Source organism: Lithobates pipiens, unplaced genomic scaffold (assembly GCF_037356315.1).
Source record: "Lithobates pipiens isolate NorthernLeopardFrog02 unplaced genomic scaffold, aLitPip1_a1.2 Scaffold_16, whole genome shotgun sequence".
Lineage (NCBI taxonomy): Eukaryota > Metazoa > Chordata > Amphibia > Anura > Ranidae > Lithobates > Lithobates pipiens.
In genome coordinates this window covers 48,149,538-48,167,854 of record NW_027507748.1, presented here as the reverse complement: position 1 = coordinate 48,167,854, position 18,317 = coordinate 48,149,538, and the positions used below count along the sequence as shown (strand labels likewise).

The 18,317-nt window shown below is 41.5% G+C and overlaps 1 protein-coding gene across 1 annotated transcript in view; it reads left to right on the top strand.

Annotated features, from left to right (window-relative positions):
• Nucleotides 1–18,317, top strand: part of LOC143981772 (bromodomain and WD repeat-containing protein 1-like) — a 222,667-nt gene that overhangs the window by 118,630 nt on the left and 85,720 nt on the right. The window contains exons 15-20 of the mRNA XM_077479861.1: nucleotides 285–419; nucleotides 6,800–6,928; nucleotides 11,440–11,665; nucleotides 12,278–12,460; nucleotides 15,380–15,542; nucleotides 17,223–17,313. Of these exons, the coding sequence (XP_077335987.1) occupies nucleotides 285–419; nucleotides 6,800–6,928; nucleotides 11,440–11,665; nucleotides 12,278–12,460; nucleotides 15,380–15,542; nucleotides 17,223–17,313 (927 nt within the window). The remainder of the gene's footprint in view (nucleotides 1–284; nucleotides 420–6,799; nucleotides 6,929–11,439; nucleotides 11,666–12,277; nucleotides 12,461–15,379; nucleotides 15,543–17,222; nucleotides 17,314–18,317) is intronic.

The window sequence follows — 18,317 nt, the reverse complement described above, 5'->3', positions numbered from 1 at the left end:
GTGGCACGCTGATGCCATCTACAGTGTAAAACCATCTTTAATATATTAAATGGAGGAATCTCAACATATAGTCTCCCCTGTCGTCCTCCACCTCCTGACATGTTTCACCTCACAAAGGGCTTAATTGTGGAGACAAGCAAATCGTGCAAACTGTAAATCTTACTGATGTAATTTGGAACACCCTTTGGGAATTTCTTTGTGGGCTGAAAGCTGGGTTGACCACTGCGGCTTGAACTCGTATTAATAAAATTGTAATAGTTTCATCTGTTATTGTTTACATACAGGGTCATGAAAATGACATTTTTGTCTTGGAGCCTCATCCATTTGATCACAGGGTGATGTTATCTGCAGGGTATGATGGAAACCTCTACTTATGGGACATTATTAATGGTGTTCAAGTAACGCATAGCTTCAATGCGGTAAGTTCTTTATGAAAATTTATTTTAAAAAAACTTTGGACAGAAGAGAACTTGTGACAGGGTCTGCATTGGTGGGCTTGTGTTGATGGTATGAGTTTAATTTTTAAAGATGTAAACTGATGTACTCATTTCTGGATGTTAGTTCTTTTAGACTGTTCACATGTCATCCCTTCTCATGTATTCTTATCTAGATGACTGAAGGCTTATGTACAGTGCTTTGAAAAAGTATTCTTACTCCTTGAAATTTTCCACATTTTGTCAAGTTACCAAAACGTAAATGTATTTTATTGGGATTTTATGTGATAGACCAACACAAAGTATCACATAATTGTGAAGTGGAAGGAAAATGTTTTTTAAAACTTTTTACAAATATAAAGTGTGGTGTGCATTTGTATTCAAACATAGACGCCATTGTTGTACATTGTGACCGACAACCCCCAAAAAAATGGATCCTGCTCCTTTAAAGCATGTTATATGACACAGTGCTTGTCCTGTGTCATTTGGCCCCCTGTAATGCCTAAAAAAAAAAAACCTGGCTGATCCTGCCAGTTTCTCCCCAGCTCTCTGTAAACTGAGCCTGGTGTATCATGGCTGCTGGGACCAGACACCGTGGTCAGTTTACGTGGCGTTGTCGTCAGCAGCTTGCTATCTGCTCTGCTCTCGTGTCCTCCTCCCCCCTCCCCTCTCTGTGTGCCTCCTATTGCAGTGTCCACCTCTGTGAATGATATATATAAATGCTGTAAATACCTCATTTAAGAGCTGATATTGCGATCACATGACCAGCCAGCTCTCTCCTCCCCTCCAGCAGAGGACTCTCAGACCCGCTTACTGCGTCTCTCAAAGGAGAAAAGGAGAAAGCTGGCTGGTCATGTGATCGCAATCTCAGCAGTGAAATTGAGTATTTGCAGCATTTCTTTTTATAAGTAGCAAAGGGGGATACTACAATAGGAAGCAGTGCTGATGATGTATACAGGTTACAGTGGCTTAACAACCACTTTAAAGATTAATAAATAGCTTTTTCTTTACAAATTTAAATCTGTATTTTGGCTAGAAAATTACTTATAACCCCAAAACACTATCTTTTTTTTTTAAGCAGAAACCCTAGGGAATAAAATGGTGTGATTGTTGCAGCTTTTTATGTCACACGGTATTTGCACAGGAGTTTTGTAAATGGATTCAGAAATATAGAACCAAGGTGAAATTGATTAGTGAATAATCTAATCCAAATAATAACATGAATCATGTGATAATATAAAGAAAAACATGTGAACGTGAACACAAGAAAACAAATGATGTTGATGGTGCTAATGAAACACAGTGAATTATAGGACTAAGTCCATATATAGGCACCAACAATACACAGGAAACGTTCTTTATAATTCCGCTCCCAGATGTATTTAACTGGAGTGATTGGTGTACTGGTGGACTCTTCCCAAGAAAAAACACCATAAGTTACTCTTACCAACTTGGGTGGACGCACGTACCTTACGGTAGTGAGTCTAACAGGCTTGTTAGTCTGAAGGAGTATGGTGATGGACAATCCCGAAAGGATATGACCAGTTAAATACATCTGGGAGCGGAATTATAAAGAACGTTTCCTGTGTATTGTTGGTGCCTATATATGGACTTAGTCCTATAATTCACTGTGTTTCATTAGCACCATCCACGTCATTTGTTTTCTTGTGTTCACATTCGCATGTTTTTCTTTATATTATCCCGTGATTCATGTTATTATTTGGATTAGATTATTCACTTATCAATTTTACCTTGGTTCTATATTTCTGAATACAATTGTGAGTGCTGCACATATTTTTCTACATGCCATTTGGACTTTGTTTGTCTGAGTGCTAGCTGCTTTATATGGTATTATATTGTTCTATTTGGGTATAGCGCAGCGTTCCCTTTTTTACATTTGTAAATGGATACCTAACATGTCACTCTTTTAAAATTGCGCATGTTCGTGGAATGGCAACAAACTGATACTTAAAAATCTCCATAGGCAAATTGTATTTATTTTTTGAGTTGGAGGTCTAGTGCTACAATTGTTGCTCTCGTGCTAATGTTCATGGCGATACCTCATGTGTGGTTCCAATACGGTTTACATATGCATGCCCGACTTGCGTATGCGTTTGCTACTGCGCGCGAAGTACGGAGGGATGGGGGCGCTTTTACATTTTTTTTTTTTTTACTTTTCTACACTGTCCCTTTTTTTAATAATTTTTTTTTAATAGTCACTTCTATGCCTATTACAAGTGATGTAAACATTGCTTGTAATAGAAATAAGGATATCAGATCCTCTTTATGACCCCAGATCTCTCCCTTACCTTTTTAAAAGCAAAAGATCAAAAAAATTGTTTTTACTTCCACCCTAGACCAGAAGTGACGACATGGAGTCACTCTGGTCCTCCAAAGCCATAGACCTGATCAAAAATGATCTAGTCAGATCGTTCCTCGGGCTTGGCAGTTTGAACGATAAGCCCGGGAAATGCTGGAGGTTATAGCTGATGGCTTTAAGGTTAAGGCAGAGTTACAGCATCTGAGCATATCCCGACCTGAACATTTTAACCACTTGCCGCCTGTATATATATGTCGCGTTACTTTGAATTTCCCACCACGGGCACAGTGTCCGCGAGAGTCCGCGGGGATACCTGCGATCGTGTCACGGAGCTGAAGAACGGGGAGATGTCGATGTAAACAGCATCCCCCCATTCTGCCTAGTGGCAAGGCACTGATCATCCATCCCCCAGATGGTTAAACACGCCCCAGGACACACTTAACCCCTCCCTAGCCCCCTAGTGACATTTTACAGTAATCAATACAATTTTATAGCTTTAATCCTTTAATCAATAAATGCTTATTGCGTTTTTTTTTTTTTTTTTTTTTACCTAAAATATGTCGAAGAATACATTATCGGCCTAAACTAAGGAAAAATTTGTGTTTTTATATTTTTTGGTGGATATATATTATAGCAAAAAGTAAAAAATAATGCGTTTTTCTTTCAAAATTGTCGCTTTTTGTTTATAGCGCAAAAAATAAAAACCGCAGAGGTGAAGCACCATTAAAAAAAAATGCAGTCTTTCTCTCCCCCTTTACTGGGGGGGCGGGGAGCACCATTTAAAAAAAAATTGCACGAATGGATGCCGCTTCCAGCTCCCCCTCGCCATGCCTGCCTCTGCCTGGGATCCTCCATAGGGTCAGCTGTGCGGGGAAAAAGCGAATTTAAGAAAAACAAAACGTGAGATGTCCAGGAGACGGCAGGGCTTAGCGATGTGTTGGCGTCCAACGTCCATCGCGGGAAGGGAGGCTTTTAAAAAGACACCATTGCATTTTGTCTGTTCGTGCTGTTGGAGTTATACAGGAGCAGAGGTGGTTTTTAAAAGGTTTGGTGACACAGGAATTCCAATTGACAGCATCAGGCTGAACATTAATAGCACTAATTAAGCTGGACTATTTTTCATTCAGTTGATGCACTCCTTCTGGTAGTACCTCTGCTTTGTGCATCGGGCTATGAGCGGAAGGGAGGTAAAAAAAAACACCTCAAAAGGGGGCCTCTAGTAAGACTACTGCAGTCACCCGGAAGACTAGAAACATCTAAAAAAAGATGTCTTCATCCCTTGAGAGTAATATGGCTGATCAGAGTGAGCCATCAGGAGGGGCGAGTGTTGCAGCTGCTCTTGACACTGCAGACCCTATGTATATTACTCAGGAGGTTTTTTTCTTCAAACATTTCAAGCTTGGAGCAAAAAATTGATACTTTTATTTGCATTCCAGACTGGGGCTAAGCGCAGCAGGTCCCTGTGCATTGCTCAGGGCCCTGATTCTGAGGCGCAAGAGAAGATGATTTGCCTTCTAAGGACCAGGAAGAGGCTAACGTCTCTGCGTCTGAGGAACCTGATACAGAAATATCAGGTCTGCAGGGAAGATTGTTGGTACAATCTCTTGCTGGGTTTGTCCGCTTTACTTTTTCACTGCCAGCAGCGCAGTCAGTTGATGAGCCCACATCTGGTTTGGGTTCACTAAAGCCTCCCCAATCTGATCATTCTTTTTCCTATCCATTCTTGGCTAAGGAAGCTAATGTATTCTGAATGGGAGTATCCAGATAAACAATTTTTCCCTCCAAAAACGTTTTCTATGCTTTATCGTATGGAGGAAGACTTTTATTAAAAAAATGGGGAATTCCAGCAATTGACGCTGCTATATCCTCTGTGCATGAAAAACCTATATCTTCAGTAAATAAAAACCTGACTTGTCCAGTTGACAATGCTCAGATGTTGAAGGATCCAACAGATAAAAAGTTGGAATTCTGTTTTTTTTTTATGCCTTTTTGGAAGGCGTGTGAATCCAGGGGTTGGCACACCAGAAAATGTCATAGGTAGGATCCTTGAATTATTACAAACGGGATTAGAGATGAAGCTGGCCTTGAATACTATCAAAGGCCAGGTGTCGGCCTTATCTGTGTTTTTTTCAACGACCACTTGCTTCACATTCTCTGGTTCGTAACTTTATTCAGTGGGTTACATGGATTAATCCCCAGTTAGATCCCCCTTGAACCCTTGGGACTTAAATCTAGTCCTATCAGCTTTACAAATGCAGCCTTTTGAGCCTATTAAAGATATCCCCTTGATCCTTTTTGACAAGGAAAATGGTTTTCTTGGTTGCCATATCTTTTGCTAGAAGAGTATCAGAGTTGGCTGCTCTTTCTTGTAAAGAGCCATATTTGGTTCTGCATAAGGATAAGGTTGTATTGCGACCTCATCCTAAATTCCTACCGAAGGTGGTATCAGTATTTCATTTAAACCAAGATATTCTTCTGCCTTTTTTTTTTTTTTCTAGAGCCTCGTTCTGTGAAGGAAAAATCACTACATTCTCTTTATGTGGTGAGGGCAGTCAAGGTCTATTTGAAAGTGACTGCTCAGATTCGTAGAACAGATGTTTTGTTTGTTGCCAGACGGTCCTAAAAGAGGACAGGCAGCGTCGAAATCTACTATTTCTAAAGGGATTCATCAAGTGATTGTTCAAGCTTATGGTTTAAAGAGGAAAATTTCCCCTTTTCATATTAAAGTGTACTCCACCAGGGCTGTTAGTGCTTCTTGGGCAGTGCATCACCAAGCATCCATGGCTCAGATCTGCAAGGCCACAACTTGGTCTTCAGTCCACACATTTACCAAATTCTATCAAGTAGATGTGAGCGGTCATGAGGATAGCGCCTTTGGGCGCAGTGTGCTGCAGGCTACAATATGAGTTCCTTTGTCTCTTGGTGCCCTACTTTTGTTGTCTCCCTCCCATTGGCATTGCTATGGGACATCCCACATAGTAAGTACTATGGCTCTGTGTCCCATGATGTACGATAAGAAAATAGGATTTTTAAAACGGCTTATCTGTAAAATCCTTTTTTTTTAGGTACATCACGGGACACAGAGGTCCCTCCCTTCTTTGGTATACACATGTATTGCTTTGCTACAAAACTGAGGTACTCCCACCAGTGGGAGGGGTTATATAGGGAGGGCATGTTTTAATTTAGGGCTTGCCAGTGTCTAGCACCTGAAGGTGGCCTATTAAAATCACATAAGTATTATGGGTATGTGTCCCATGATGTACCTCAAAGAAAAGTATTTTACAGGTAAGCTGTTTTAAAAATCCTATTTTTCTCTCCTTGTAAATAAACAAAAGTCTATGTTGGCGTGTAAAAGTAAATGAAGAAAAAAATAACTAGGCCATGCTTTGATCTAATGTAGGTCAAAGTTAGAGATTGGGTCTGGGTCAGTATATTTTAGGTAGGATTTAAAAAAAAATAAAAAATAAAAAATAAAAATAAAAAAATAATAATCATTTTGAGATTTGTGTCAGTGTGTTTTAGGTAGGTTTAAAAAGCAAATTGTGCAATTGTGTTTGAGTCCTACTATGGGTACAAGCAAAAATAACATTTATTATCACTGAGATCATCCGGAGTCTGAACATTTTATTTTGAGTTTTTTTTGGTAGGTTTTGTTGGTAGCAAGAAAAATACAAATACTTTTCAAGAATAATACTTTTTATTTTTGCTATTTTGGGCCAGTTTTCCTTTGGGGGGGGGGGGGGGGGGACAGGAAATATTCATTACCATTTGCCACCAAATGAGAGCCCAATTTGTCCTGATACACCTGGACACACTAAGTAGTTTCGTAAAAATTGTTTAGGTTGTTTTTTGTTTTACCTTCCATCATGAAGGGGTAAGCACAGAATGCTTATATACTGAACAGTTGTGGAAGCATTCAGTGTTAAATTGTTTCTTAGATTTTAACTCTGGCTTTAGCATAATTGACAAGTACTGCTGTTTAAATGGGTATTATTATAACCATCCTTAGGAAATAATGACTCTCTTCTGTATTTTTCAATCCAAGATTGAAGGTCAAGGTCACGGTGCCATTTTGGACTGCAAACTGTCCAGCAATGGGCAGCACATGGCGGGTACAGATTCCCATGGACATCTACTGATTTTTGGCTTTGGCAGCAGTAAAGCATACGATAAGGTAGGTCTGATTAATCTAAAGTCAATCTGCAGTAGGAAGAATTGGAAAATGAGCATAAAGACCTCACACTAGGTACACACGGCTAACTTGCCCACCCTGAGAGCATTTTATATGCCACTGACGAAAGCAAAAAAATGGTTAACAAATGGACTATTTTTACAACATTAACGCGGGAGTCCGCCGGGACTTTTTTTTTTTTTTAAAGCCAGCAGCTACAAATACTGCAGCTGCTGACTTTTAAAATAGTGACACTTACCTGTTCAGCGCGCCCGCGATGTCGGCACCCGAAGCCGATCTCTAGATCGTCACTCGGGTGCTGCCGCCGCCATCTTGGGTGTGGGAATCAGGAAATGGAGCCTTTCGGCTTCATTTCCCGGTTCCCTACTGCGCATGCGCAATAAGGACGGTCCCCGCTGCCTCTGGGATCTGCGTGTTTCCCAGCAGGCAGCGGGGCACTTGCGGAAGGGGGCGGGCACTTGCTGAAAGGGGCGTAATCTACGCCCCTTTCCGCAGAGAGCTATCCCGGAAGTGGGTGCAGTTATGGATTATCCAGGTACCTGCACCCCCCTCCCCCCTGAAAGGTGCCAATTGTGGCGCCGGAGGGGGGGGGGATTCCGATGAGCGGAAGGTCCATTTTAGGGTGGACCTCCGCTTTAAAGTGTTACTAAACCCAGGAAATGTAAATTGCTAAATACCTTTTCTCATCAGCAGTATATAGCGGTCTTGTGGCTTCTGTCAGTTCCTGTTAAAGCTTGTAGGAGGAGTTTTCATACTGCACTGAGCCCTGTCCAATTAGGATCCAGGATCCCTGACCCTCTGGTTAGTGCTGATTGGACTTGTGTTGATCACATGCACTCTGCCAAGAAAGGAAAAAAAACCTCTAGCAATACACACCAAACTGAGCATGTGCAGCCTGACTTCAAAGGCTCTGTCTTATCCGGCCATGTTCTGGAGTCCGTGGAAGAAGATCTTTTGTTCATACAGGATCAAACAGTCTCTTTTCACAAGCAGAAGATTAACCCCTTAGATTCCACAGTTAGTATAACAAGCATGCTTTACTGCATATATAGACTGATTTTACTGTTTTTGGGTTTAGTAACACTTTAACCGGGGTTAACAGAAAGACTCTCATTAACCACTTGCCGACTGCTGCCTTCGATTCATGGTGGCAGAATGGCACTCCTGCGCAAATCGCAGCAGCTGTACGGCAGGCGCTTTTAAGGAGTATAGGGGGTGCGCACATCAGCCGCGTCCCCAAGGACCAATGCATGTGCCCGGTGGCCTCGTCTGGGGGGCACCTGTGATCTCTCCTGACAGAGCGAGATAGGGGATTTGTGTGTGTAAACACATAAATCCCTGTTCTGTCAGGGGTGAGTAGACTGATCTGTTCCTAGTATATAGGAACAACAATCGGTCCCCCCCCCCCCCCCCCCCAAGTCAGTTCAATCCCCCCAACAGTTAGAACACACACAGAGAGAACACATTTAACCCCTTCATCCCTGTTCTGAGGAGAGGAGATGCAGCTCATGAGTTCCTAATAGCTAGGAACCACGATCTGTCATCTCCTATAGTCAGTCCCCTCCCCCTACAGTTAGAACACACAGTCAGGGAACACAGTTAACCCCTTGATCGCCCCCTAGTGTTAACCCCTTCCCTGCCAGTGATATTTATACAATAAACAGTGCATTTTTAAAGCACTGATCGCTGTATAAATGTCAATGGTCCCAAAAATGTGTGAAAAGTGTCTGATCTGTCCGCCACAATGTCGTTCGCAGTCCCGATAAAAATTGCAGCTTGCCACCATTACTAGTAAAACATTTATTTTTATTGCGATTATTTTTAGCAAAAAGTAAAAATTTTTTTTTTTTTCAAAATTCTTTTGTTTATAGTGCAAAAAGTTAAAAACACAGAGGTGATCAAATACCACCAAACTAAAGCTCTGTTTGTGGGAAATAAAGGACATACATTTTTTTGGGTACAACATCGCACGACTGCGCAATTCAATTAAAGCAACACAGTGCCATATCGCAAAAAAATGGCCTGGTCATTAAGGGGGCAAATCCTTTTGGGGCTGAAGTGGTTAATCTCTCATTCGCTGCTCTTTGTTTCAGGCCATCAGTCCCAAGAATAGGCTGTAACTTCCTTCTCCCTCTGTCCACACACATCTAAGTGGAGGAAAAAAACAGCACAGCCTGGGCTCCCTGCAAAGAGCAACTTGCTGCTGTGTGCCCGGGGTAGTGGCCCGGACATTACTGCACTGGTCAGTGGTGAAGTTGAAACTGCAGGAAGTAGCCTGACGTTCTGGTAATATTTTTAACCTGCAGTCCCTAGGCAAAATCCAGGGAGTCACCATTTCTGAAATAGGGTGGTGGAGAGGTTGTCCCTGGACCAGGAAGATGCAGGCATTGAAAAACAAGCTTTGCTGGAATTGTGCTTTTAACAAATGCAAATATAATTTGTGACTGGAAAATAATTCCTAGAAGGTGTCTATATCTTATATCTATGGATATTATAACAACTGCAGAGTGCTGTATTGTGCTGGCCATGACAAAAGCAGAAGTTTGGATTTAGGATGTCTATTGACTAAATAGATTGAAACTTTTGAAGCATGCAGGCCTCAAGTTACAACTGTATCTGACCCAAGACTGTGCATAGAGACCATTACTTAGAACACCTCAGGAGTAATGAACTAAAACAAGGATACAATCCTGCAAGAACTAACATTCAGATATGAAAAGGAGTGGAGCAACAAAATAACTGCAGCCCTTCCTTCATAGGGATCATAGATTTTAAATAAATATTTCCTAAGCTCCCTCTGCTAGTGCTGACATCCTCCAAACCTAAAACAACTTATCGGAAGCTCACTGAACACACCAGAACAAAACATCACATCCCCATTCAGGCAGAAAATGTGTGAAACCTGCACACCATGTAAATGTCACTGGCCGTGTACAAATACCAGGTTTACAGAATCGATACAGAATACAAGCAAATCTCAATTTTGGTATACAAGGTCAAATGTGCAAAATGTCCTACAGGTCTCTTTTGGTGAATGTGGGAAAAAGTTACATTAAAAAATTTTTTATCTGCACAGATTAACTATAGATCACAACAAAGCTGAGCTCCCAGTAGTGGTTCATTTCTTCAGGAGACACCACAGTCTAAATGACCTTTGTGTTACAATGCTGAAGGGAAGTTTTACATTGCCAAAAGAGCGATTGTAGTGGGAACATAAATTCATAAGTATGTAATTTTTCTGTGAACAATCATCGTGGGCACATCTTTACATACCTTATAAAGGCTCACACCATCTCAGCTTCGCAGGTGTGAAGTGTGACGGGACTGTTCCTCTATCTCAGACACTGATGCCTATCTGTAGGTCCTAAAATATTTGCAACCAATGCCACTCATGTTTCTAATTAATAGGTTTTACTTTTTGTTTCATGCATAAAATGCATTTTCCTCACTGTTCATATTGCCTAAAAGAGAAGTATGGGAATAAAAAATAAAAAATAAAAAATGTATGCTCGCCTAGGTGGTCGGCCTGATGCTGCATCTCCACCCCCAGTGCATCTAGGAGCAAGAACTGAGCGATCACTTGACTACTGATCGCTTAGTTCTCAGTCTTCAGTGAGCATAGAGGGGTGACCGTCAGTCACTGTCCCTCCAGTGCTCATTGGAGTGTCAGGCTGTGAAGGGGTCGGGAGCGACTGGCTCAGGCTCTTAGCAGCTTGCTGAGAGGCTATGGCAGCCTGCTCTCAGGCATCTTGGGGATCCCGACATTAAAGTCAGGATCCTTCCAATGTTTAGGCTGGCTGAGTGACACCAGTGGACTTTAGCCTGCTGTCAGCTGAATACGGGTCACAGTAGTGCAGAACTAAGTGCACACTTGTGACCTACAGGATAAGTAGGGCCAAAAAAGCTTTGGCCCTACTTCTCCTTTAAAGAAGAAGCTAAAGTGCTTCAATGGATTGCACTTCGATCTTTTTAGTTGGCCAGTAAGTAGTATCACCCTAAATCTAAATGTCTACACTGTATATTTTTGAACATACATCATGTCAAATCTCACCTCCACTTATGTTCCAGCTCCCGCACTTAAGTAAAATTTCATCAGCTCTGCTTCACCTCTGGGCAATGGAGTCAGAGCCTTGCCAATCCTTAGTAAGATTTGAATTGAGGTACGTTCCCAATAGTTTTATGCATAAAATGCCTTTTTCTTGCGGTTCACATTTCTCTTAAAACAGCAGCTAGAGTTCTTTGGTGGCTTGCACTGCAATCTTTTAGGTTGGCCAATTTGTAGTATCACCCTTAATCTAAATATCTACAATGTATATTTTTGAACATACATTTGCATTCCAGGTAGAGCTGCAAAGTTTCACTTATGCTCCTGGTTGTGTCAGAATTTGATCAGCTCTGCTCAATCTCTGGGCAATGGAGTCAGAGCCTTGCCAACCCTAATGTAAAATATAAATTGAGGTACATTTTTGAGTAGTAGATTTCATCTTTTTCAGATTCCAGATCAAATGTTCTTCCACACAGACTACAGACCTCTTTGTCGTGATGCAAATCATTTTGTCCTTGATGAACAAACCCAACAAGCTCCTCACCTCATGCCACCACCATTTCTGGTAGATGTTGATGGAAACCCACATCCAAAAAAGTATCAGCGTCTGGTACCCGGGAGGGAAAATTGTGCAGATGAGCACCTGATTCCTCAACTGGGATACATGGAGACTAGTAAGGCTTTTCCCTTTAAAAAAAAAAAAAAAAAAGTTGTGATTTATACATTTGTACATTTATACGTTCTTGTTTTTCAGTTGTGCTGCATTTTTAGGATTTTTCCTTTTGAATACTGTTTATCCCGATGAATGATGCATTTTAGATTGTTAGATGAAAGACACTGGGAGCATTCATTTAGGAAGCCCAAATTATTAATCATTTTTTTTTTCATTCAACTAGTGGGTTGGATGCAAGAAAATGCTTTGATTTCCCCCATCCAGACCTTTGATGTGGATGTGGGAATCCCTCCCACTGAGTACTGTATTCTGACAGCAGTGAGACTTCCCTGCCATCAGAATGCAATGATCAGTGCTGCTGGCTTTAGCCGGGGGCACTGATAGTTCTGGAAAAACCTGGCTGGTTGTACAGAAGTTGATCGATCGACTCGAATTTCAGTAGGTCCTTGCTGAATTTTGATCCATGTATGGCCAGCATTAGTTTGCAAGTAGTTGAAAGTGCCATGTGCATGGCCCAGTTTTTTGGACTAAAACTGATCAATGACTTTAAACGAAACCAAGTGCATCCTGCTTGAAACATCTTAAAATTGTGGCCTGCTTCTGTGTTTAACAGGTGATGGTGAAGTTGTGGAACAAGTAATCAGCCAGCGGACAAACTATGATCAGCAAAACCAAGAGCGGAGTGTCCTGGATGGGATGATCAGACGGCTACAACTCCAGCAGGATCAGAGACGTGTCCTCGAACAAGAGCCTGGCTCCAGCAGACAGGCTCTCTTGGCAGATCCTGGAAGAAGAGGTCAGTTTGATTTTTTCATCACGTTTTAACCTTTTTATAACCAATTAATTTGAACTTTACCAGTTCAGCTCTTTGGGAGTACTATGTACGTCCAAAGAGTGAACCTTTAATCACAAGCTGATGGTTGTTTAGTGTACCCCCCCTCCCCCAATATGGTTTCCGGGCTGTCCAACGCTTACTGATGCCCAGAAACGTAACCGCCCACGCGGGCAGAGAGATTGCTGTGAGCCTGAAGTAAATGCCTTGATCTTGCATGCAAACAATGAAACTGCAAGTGAAGTAATTTGCGGTTTCAAATGCACCCTTTTCATTTAACTGAGCCGAGCCGATCTGTGCTCGTTTCGATGGTGTGAAGGGCAGGGGAGACATTGGTGTCTATTGGACCCCTAATGTCTCCATAAAGAGTATACGTCACCTGCCCAGTGCTAATACATAGGGATTTATTACCCATTGTGTTATCAATCAAGTTCAAATAAATACAATTAAGGTAAAAATATAAAATGAGAAAATAAAAAAAATTGCCAAAACCCCCGTTGCCCCGCACAAGCCCAGGGTGTGCACGCGTATGTAAACCGCTCTCACACCACACATGTGACATATTGCCACGAATGTCAGAGTGAGCACAATAATTCTAGCACAAGAGCTTCTAGTGAACTGTAAATCGATGAGCTGTAAAGACATTTGTGGGGATTTTTGGGCACAATCATTTTTAGCGATATCGTGAGAGCAAACACAATTTTAAGACCTGGAATGTTGGGTATTTATTCAGTGCAATCTCATCTTTTATATTTTAATCAAAAATTGGTATTATATGGAGTTGGTGTTTGCACTAAAATTTTATTTTTTTCAGGAAAACTTGTGTTTTTAATCAACAAATATCACGTAAAACAAAAAATTGCATCAATCACCTTTTTATTCTACAGGGCCTCTGCTTTCCGAAAATATATAATGTTCTGGGGGTTTAAGTAGTTTTGTTGCCAAAAATTAAGCTTTGTACATGTATTCAACAAAAATAAAATAAAATATTGCTTCTTAGCTGGTTAAGAAGGGAAAAGTCTGCTTAGAGTTTTCTGGTTAGTGATTTACACTACTAAAGCAATAGGTTTAGACTGGATATACACTATAGAAATGTGGCCAGTTCAGTAGAAACCAGCTGAATTTCGATCCATGTGTAGTCCTGTTCAACAGAAACTGAGCGTTTGGCTTCTGTCGACCAGTCCTGCTGGAAAACCAGCATTGGATCAACAGCTGTTGCCAGTGGCTACAGCGCTGATTAATGTATTCTGACTAGAGGTCGACCGATATATCGGCCGATATTTGCCGTTTTTTAATTAATCGGCATTGGCCGATTGAGTTGATAAAAAGGCAGATTTAGAACTACAGCGCGACTTGGAAATGACTTCTGTAATAGAAGTCAATGCAAGTTGCCTGAGTCTTCATAGAAGCACTTGTTTCCTCTCTGGGCAGTCTGCCAAGAAAAGAGCAAAAAGATACAATATTTACACTTGAATGAATGAACTCAACTCTGTGTGTAGAGTTCTCAGTTTAACCATTTGAAGCGGGAGTTCCGCTGGTTTATTTATTTATTTATTTTTTTAAAGTCAGCAGCTACAAATACTGCAGCTGCTGACTTTTAAAATAATGACACTTACCCGCCCAGCGTGCCCGCGATGTCGGCACCCAAAGCCGATCTCTCGATCGTCTCTTGGGTGCTGCCGCCGCCATCTTGGGTATGGGAATCAGGAAGTGGAGCCTTGCGGCTTCATTTCCCAGTTCCCTACTGCGCATGCGCGAGTCGCGCTGCGTAATACGGACTGTCCCCGCTGTCTCTGAGATCCGTATGTTTCCCAGCAGACAGTGGGGGACCCGCAGGAAGTGGCGTAAATATCCGCAGATTCTGCGGATATCTATGCCGGAAGTGGGTGCAGATACCTGTACTGTAAAGTTAGCCCATTTTTTTTTATTTATTTATTTATTTTTTTTGGCCAAAAGTTTTGACTACCTGTTTTTATTTTATAGGCTGCTTTCACACTGGAGCGGGCAGGCGTTGATGGTAAAATGCTGCTTGTTTTAGCAGCGCTTTACCATCATTTTAGCGGTGCTATTCGGCTGCTAGTGGGGCGCATATAATCCAGCTAGCGGCCGAAGAAGAGGTTAAATGCGCCCGTGAAGTACCGCTGCCAAATCGCATTGCATGCGCTTTGGCAGTGGTGCCCATTAATATCAATGGGCAGGAGTGGTGGAGGAGCGGTATACACCACTCCAAACGTGCTGCTTGTAGGACTTTTTTTGACCATCCTGCCAGCGCATCGCCTCACTGTGAAAGCACTCTCTTTCACACAGACTGCAGGGGAGCAGTTTTGCAGGCACTTTACGGGCGCTATTTTTAGCCCAAAAGCGCCTAAAAAAAACGCCCCAGTGGGAAAGGTGTCATTAGGTTTTATGAGATGAAGGGGGATAAAAAAAATCAGCCTAACCTATCGGGCCAAAAAAATTGGCATTATATATCGGCCATCGGCCACCATGATTTCTAAATATCGGCATCGGCCAGAGAAAAACCCATATTGGTCGACCTCTAATTCTGACAGGGGGAGCCCCCGCTGTCAGAGCACAATATCACAGCAGGGGAGATCCTTGCATCTACATCGCTTGTGTGTGTGTGTGTGTGTGTGTGTGTGTTTTTTTTTTTTTTTTTTTACTCTATCTACTGGTTGAACAAAAATAAAAAAACTTCAGTTATAGCGAGCTTTAGCAGAACAGTCAGCTAACATTTTCAGAACGAAGACTACAACAGCAGCCTTTGTTTCCCTGACAGGTAATTAGATGAAGGTTCTTTTAATTTGCTGTTTACTATACATAGGATTCACTGACCCGTAATAAGCCTTTCTTAGCTTGTAATATGATTTTTCTTTTATCCAGACATCATATCTCCTCCGAATATTGGTCTGAGACGCAGTGGGCAAGTGGAGGGCGTCCGTCAGATGCATCACAATTCACCCCGTAGTCAAATCGCCACTGAGAGAGATCTGTTAGCTTGGAAGAGGAGAGTGCTAGTTCCAGAGATACCAAGTAGCATCTTCAGGTATGTTGGTGGAACAATCCTCACATTAACAATCTCTTGAGAGCATTTTGTGAGTGGTAAGAACTAAAGAGATGTAGGATTTAAAGTGGTTGTAAACCCTTACAACACACTTTAACCTACAGGTAAGCCTAGATTAAGGCTTACCTGTAGGTGCTGCAAATATTTCCTAAACCTACATGGTTTAGGAGATATTTACAATTCCCCGTACAAGGATTCCTTATGCGGGTCAGCAATCCCAGACCACAATCTGCAGGTTGCTGACCCCCGTTGTAGACTGCATGGGAGCTGCTTCATCCCAGTATGAAATCTTGAGGCTGTATGCGACGCATTTAAAAAAAAAGTCGACTGGCCGAGAAGTATTAATTGCAGAAGTGACATTAGAGTCTCTTCTATCATAAAAAGTCTGTCTGCGTTTTTTCTAAATATTTAGTTCTTCTCTAAACTGAACTCCAGACACAAACCGTTTAGTTTAGATCAGGGATATGCAATTAGCGGACCTCCAGCTGTTGCAGAACTACAACTCCCATGAGGCATAGCAAGACTCTGACAGCCACAAGCATGACACCCAGAGGCAGAGGCATTATGGGAATTGTAGTTTTGCAACAGCTGGAGGTCCGGTAATTGCATACCCCTGATTTAGATAAATCTCTCAATAGCCACAAGGGATACAAATCCCTTTGTGTGCACCAAATGTTTTTGCAACCTGTCATGGAACCCCTTCCCACATGCCACTTGATTTATTTCCGTCATATACCGCTTCCTCCAGTCTGAATATAGATATCCGATATTACTGCCAGATATTGCAACTAAGAACCTGGTGAGACTAGCTCAGTTACAAAACTGGAACACACTTTATTAGAAACACACATACTTTTATATCCCACAGGAGGACATCCCCTCCTGATCGTATTACCCTAATAAAAACTGTAACCAGAAACCTAATTACAAGCAACGACATATACTGTAAACATTACGTTAATTATCCACCTGGATAACTCAGAGGTCTCATTGCAGGTCAGACTTGCCGACTTCAAGCTCAGAAGGTACAATACACATTATCATAAGTATAAACACACACAACAGCAGGAGACTCCAGTAGCAGACTGTCCGGCTACTACATGACATCTCCACTTCACAGTTCCTGCTGGCATTTCATAGAGAAGCACAGTGACTCTGTGAAGACAACAGTGTGTCTAAGGCTTGTCATACATAAGTCAATAGATCAACTGCTTGGGAACCGCCATACAGAGATCGAAATTCAGCCTGTTCTGCTGAACTGTCCAATTTTTGATCCATGTACGGCCAAGTTAAAATAAAATATGTAATAAAATTGCAAATATTTTATTAAAAAAAAAATCATTAGCATGTTGATGAAGGGGGGTTAGAAGGAAGCGGGGAAGGCACCACATGAGCGGTCTAAACTTCCATATTTAATGGAATCTGACCCAAAGCTTGTTCAAACCACCTGTGATGGAAGCGGCTATTCCAGGTCAGTAAAGCTGAATTATTTCATCTTCATAGAAGTTGCTGCCCTGTATTTGGTATACAGCCAATAACAGCATTAGGGGCTTCTGTGACTGATATTTTGTTGTTGGGCAGGTTTGTTTTAACATCCTGTGCTTCTTCTCCTGGCACTCGGTTTCACTCCTTGCGGTCTGTTTTTTATAACCTGTGTTGCAGATTGGAAGAAGATTACAGAATTGCTAGAGGTGGGCAGGAAAAACTTGTTTTTGCAAAGCACAAAAGGAAGTTCCGAGACTCGTCTCAGGAGGTGAGAAATACTTTTTCTGTGCATACTGAATAAAAAAAACAACCAATGCGTGATGCTTGCAGTCCTCTATTCTGCTAATTCATCCATCAAACCCAGTTTGTACATTATACTAGGAGAGCCTTTGTACATGGGAGACTTGATGTGATGTGGCAGGTCCATGTTAAAGGGCAACTCCACTCAGCTAACTGGCCCTTTTTAAAGTTAATGGCTTTTTCACTGCCCAGTCAGAATCTTTACTGGCCACTGAGGCAGTCTCATTGGGCACTGGAAAGATGATGGAAGTCAAGCACCAAGTTGCAGGGTGAATCTGAATGGCAAAGGAATGCAGAATACCATTTCTGGATAATAAACCAAAATTAGTAATAATTTTATGTGTGCTCTTAGGCAGCACTTTTACATGTTAAAACACCCACTGGTTCACTTTAAAACACTTTGCTACCTGAGCAGTTTAATTGTTTACACACGTTAAAATCTGAATTTTGTGCTATAAATTACTTTAAATCACCCAACAATTACTGTATATACTTTCTAAAAACAAAGGCTTTTTTTTTGTGTAAGTTACAGCGGAAACACACTGAGATCAAATCCAGAAAACTATTACACAATAATACATTACCAAAGGCAATTTGCATAAAAAAGAAACCAATTTATTTTTGGACCATTCATAAAAACATAGCTGTGTCCCCTCTCGAATATGCTATCATTATACCCTGCATAGAATAAACCAAACTAGTCAGCATTGAGCCTAAGCAGCCTATCCATGGTCAAATCCATCGGCGCAAGCCCCGGAAAACATCCAACCACCGTGCTCATGACCTCTCAAAAAGCAAAGGCTCTTTAGAATAAAATTGTTGTAATTGCAATTTTCAATGTTGCACCATATTTGTTAATCAAATGCATAATTTCAGGAAAAAATACTCTAATGAATGCAAACACAATATAATACCCATTTTTTAGAACATTATAAAAGATGGAGTTCCATTGAGTAAATGGATACCAAACAT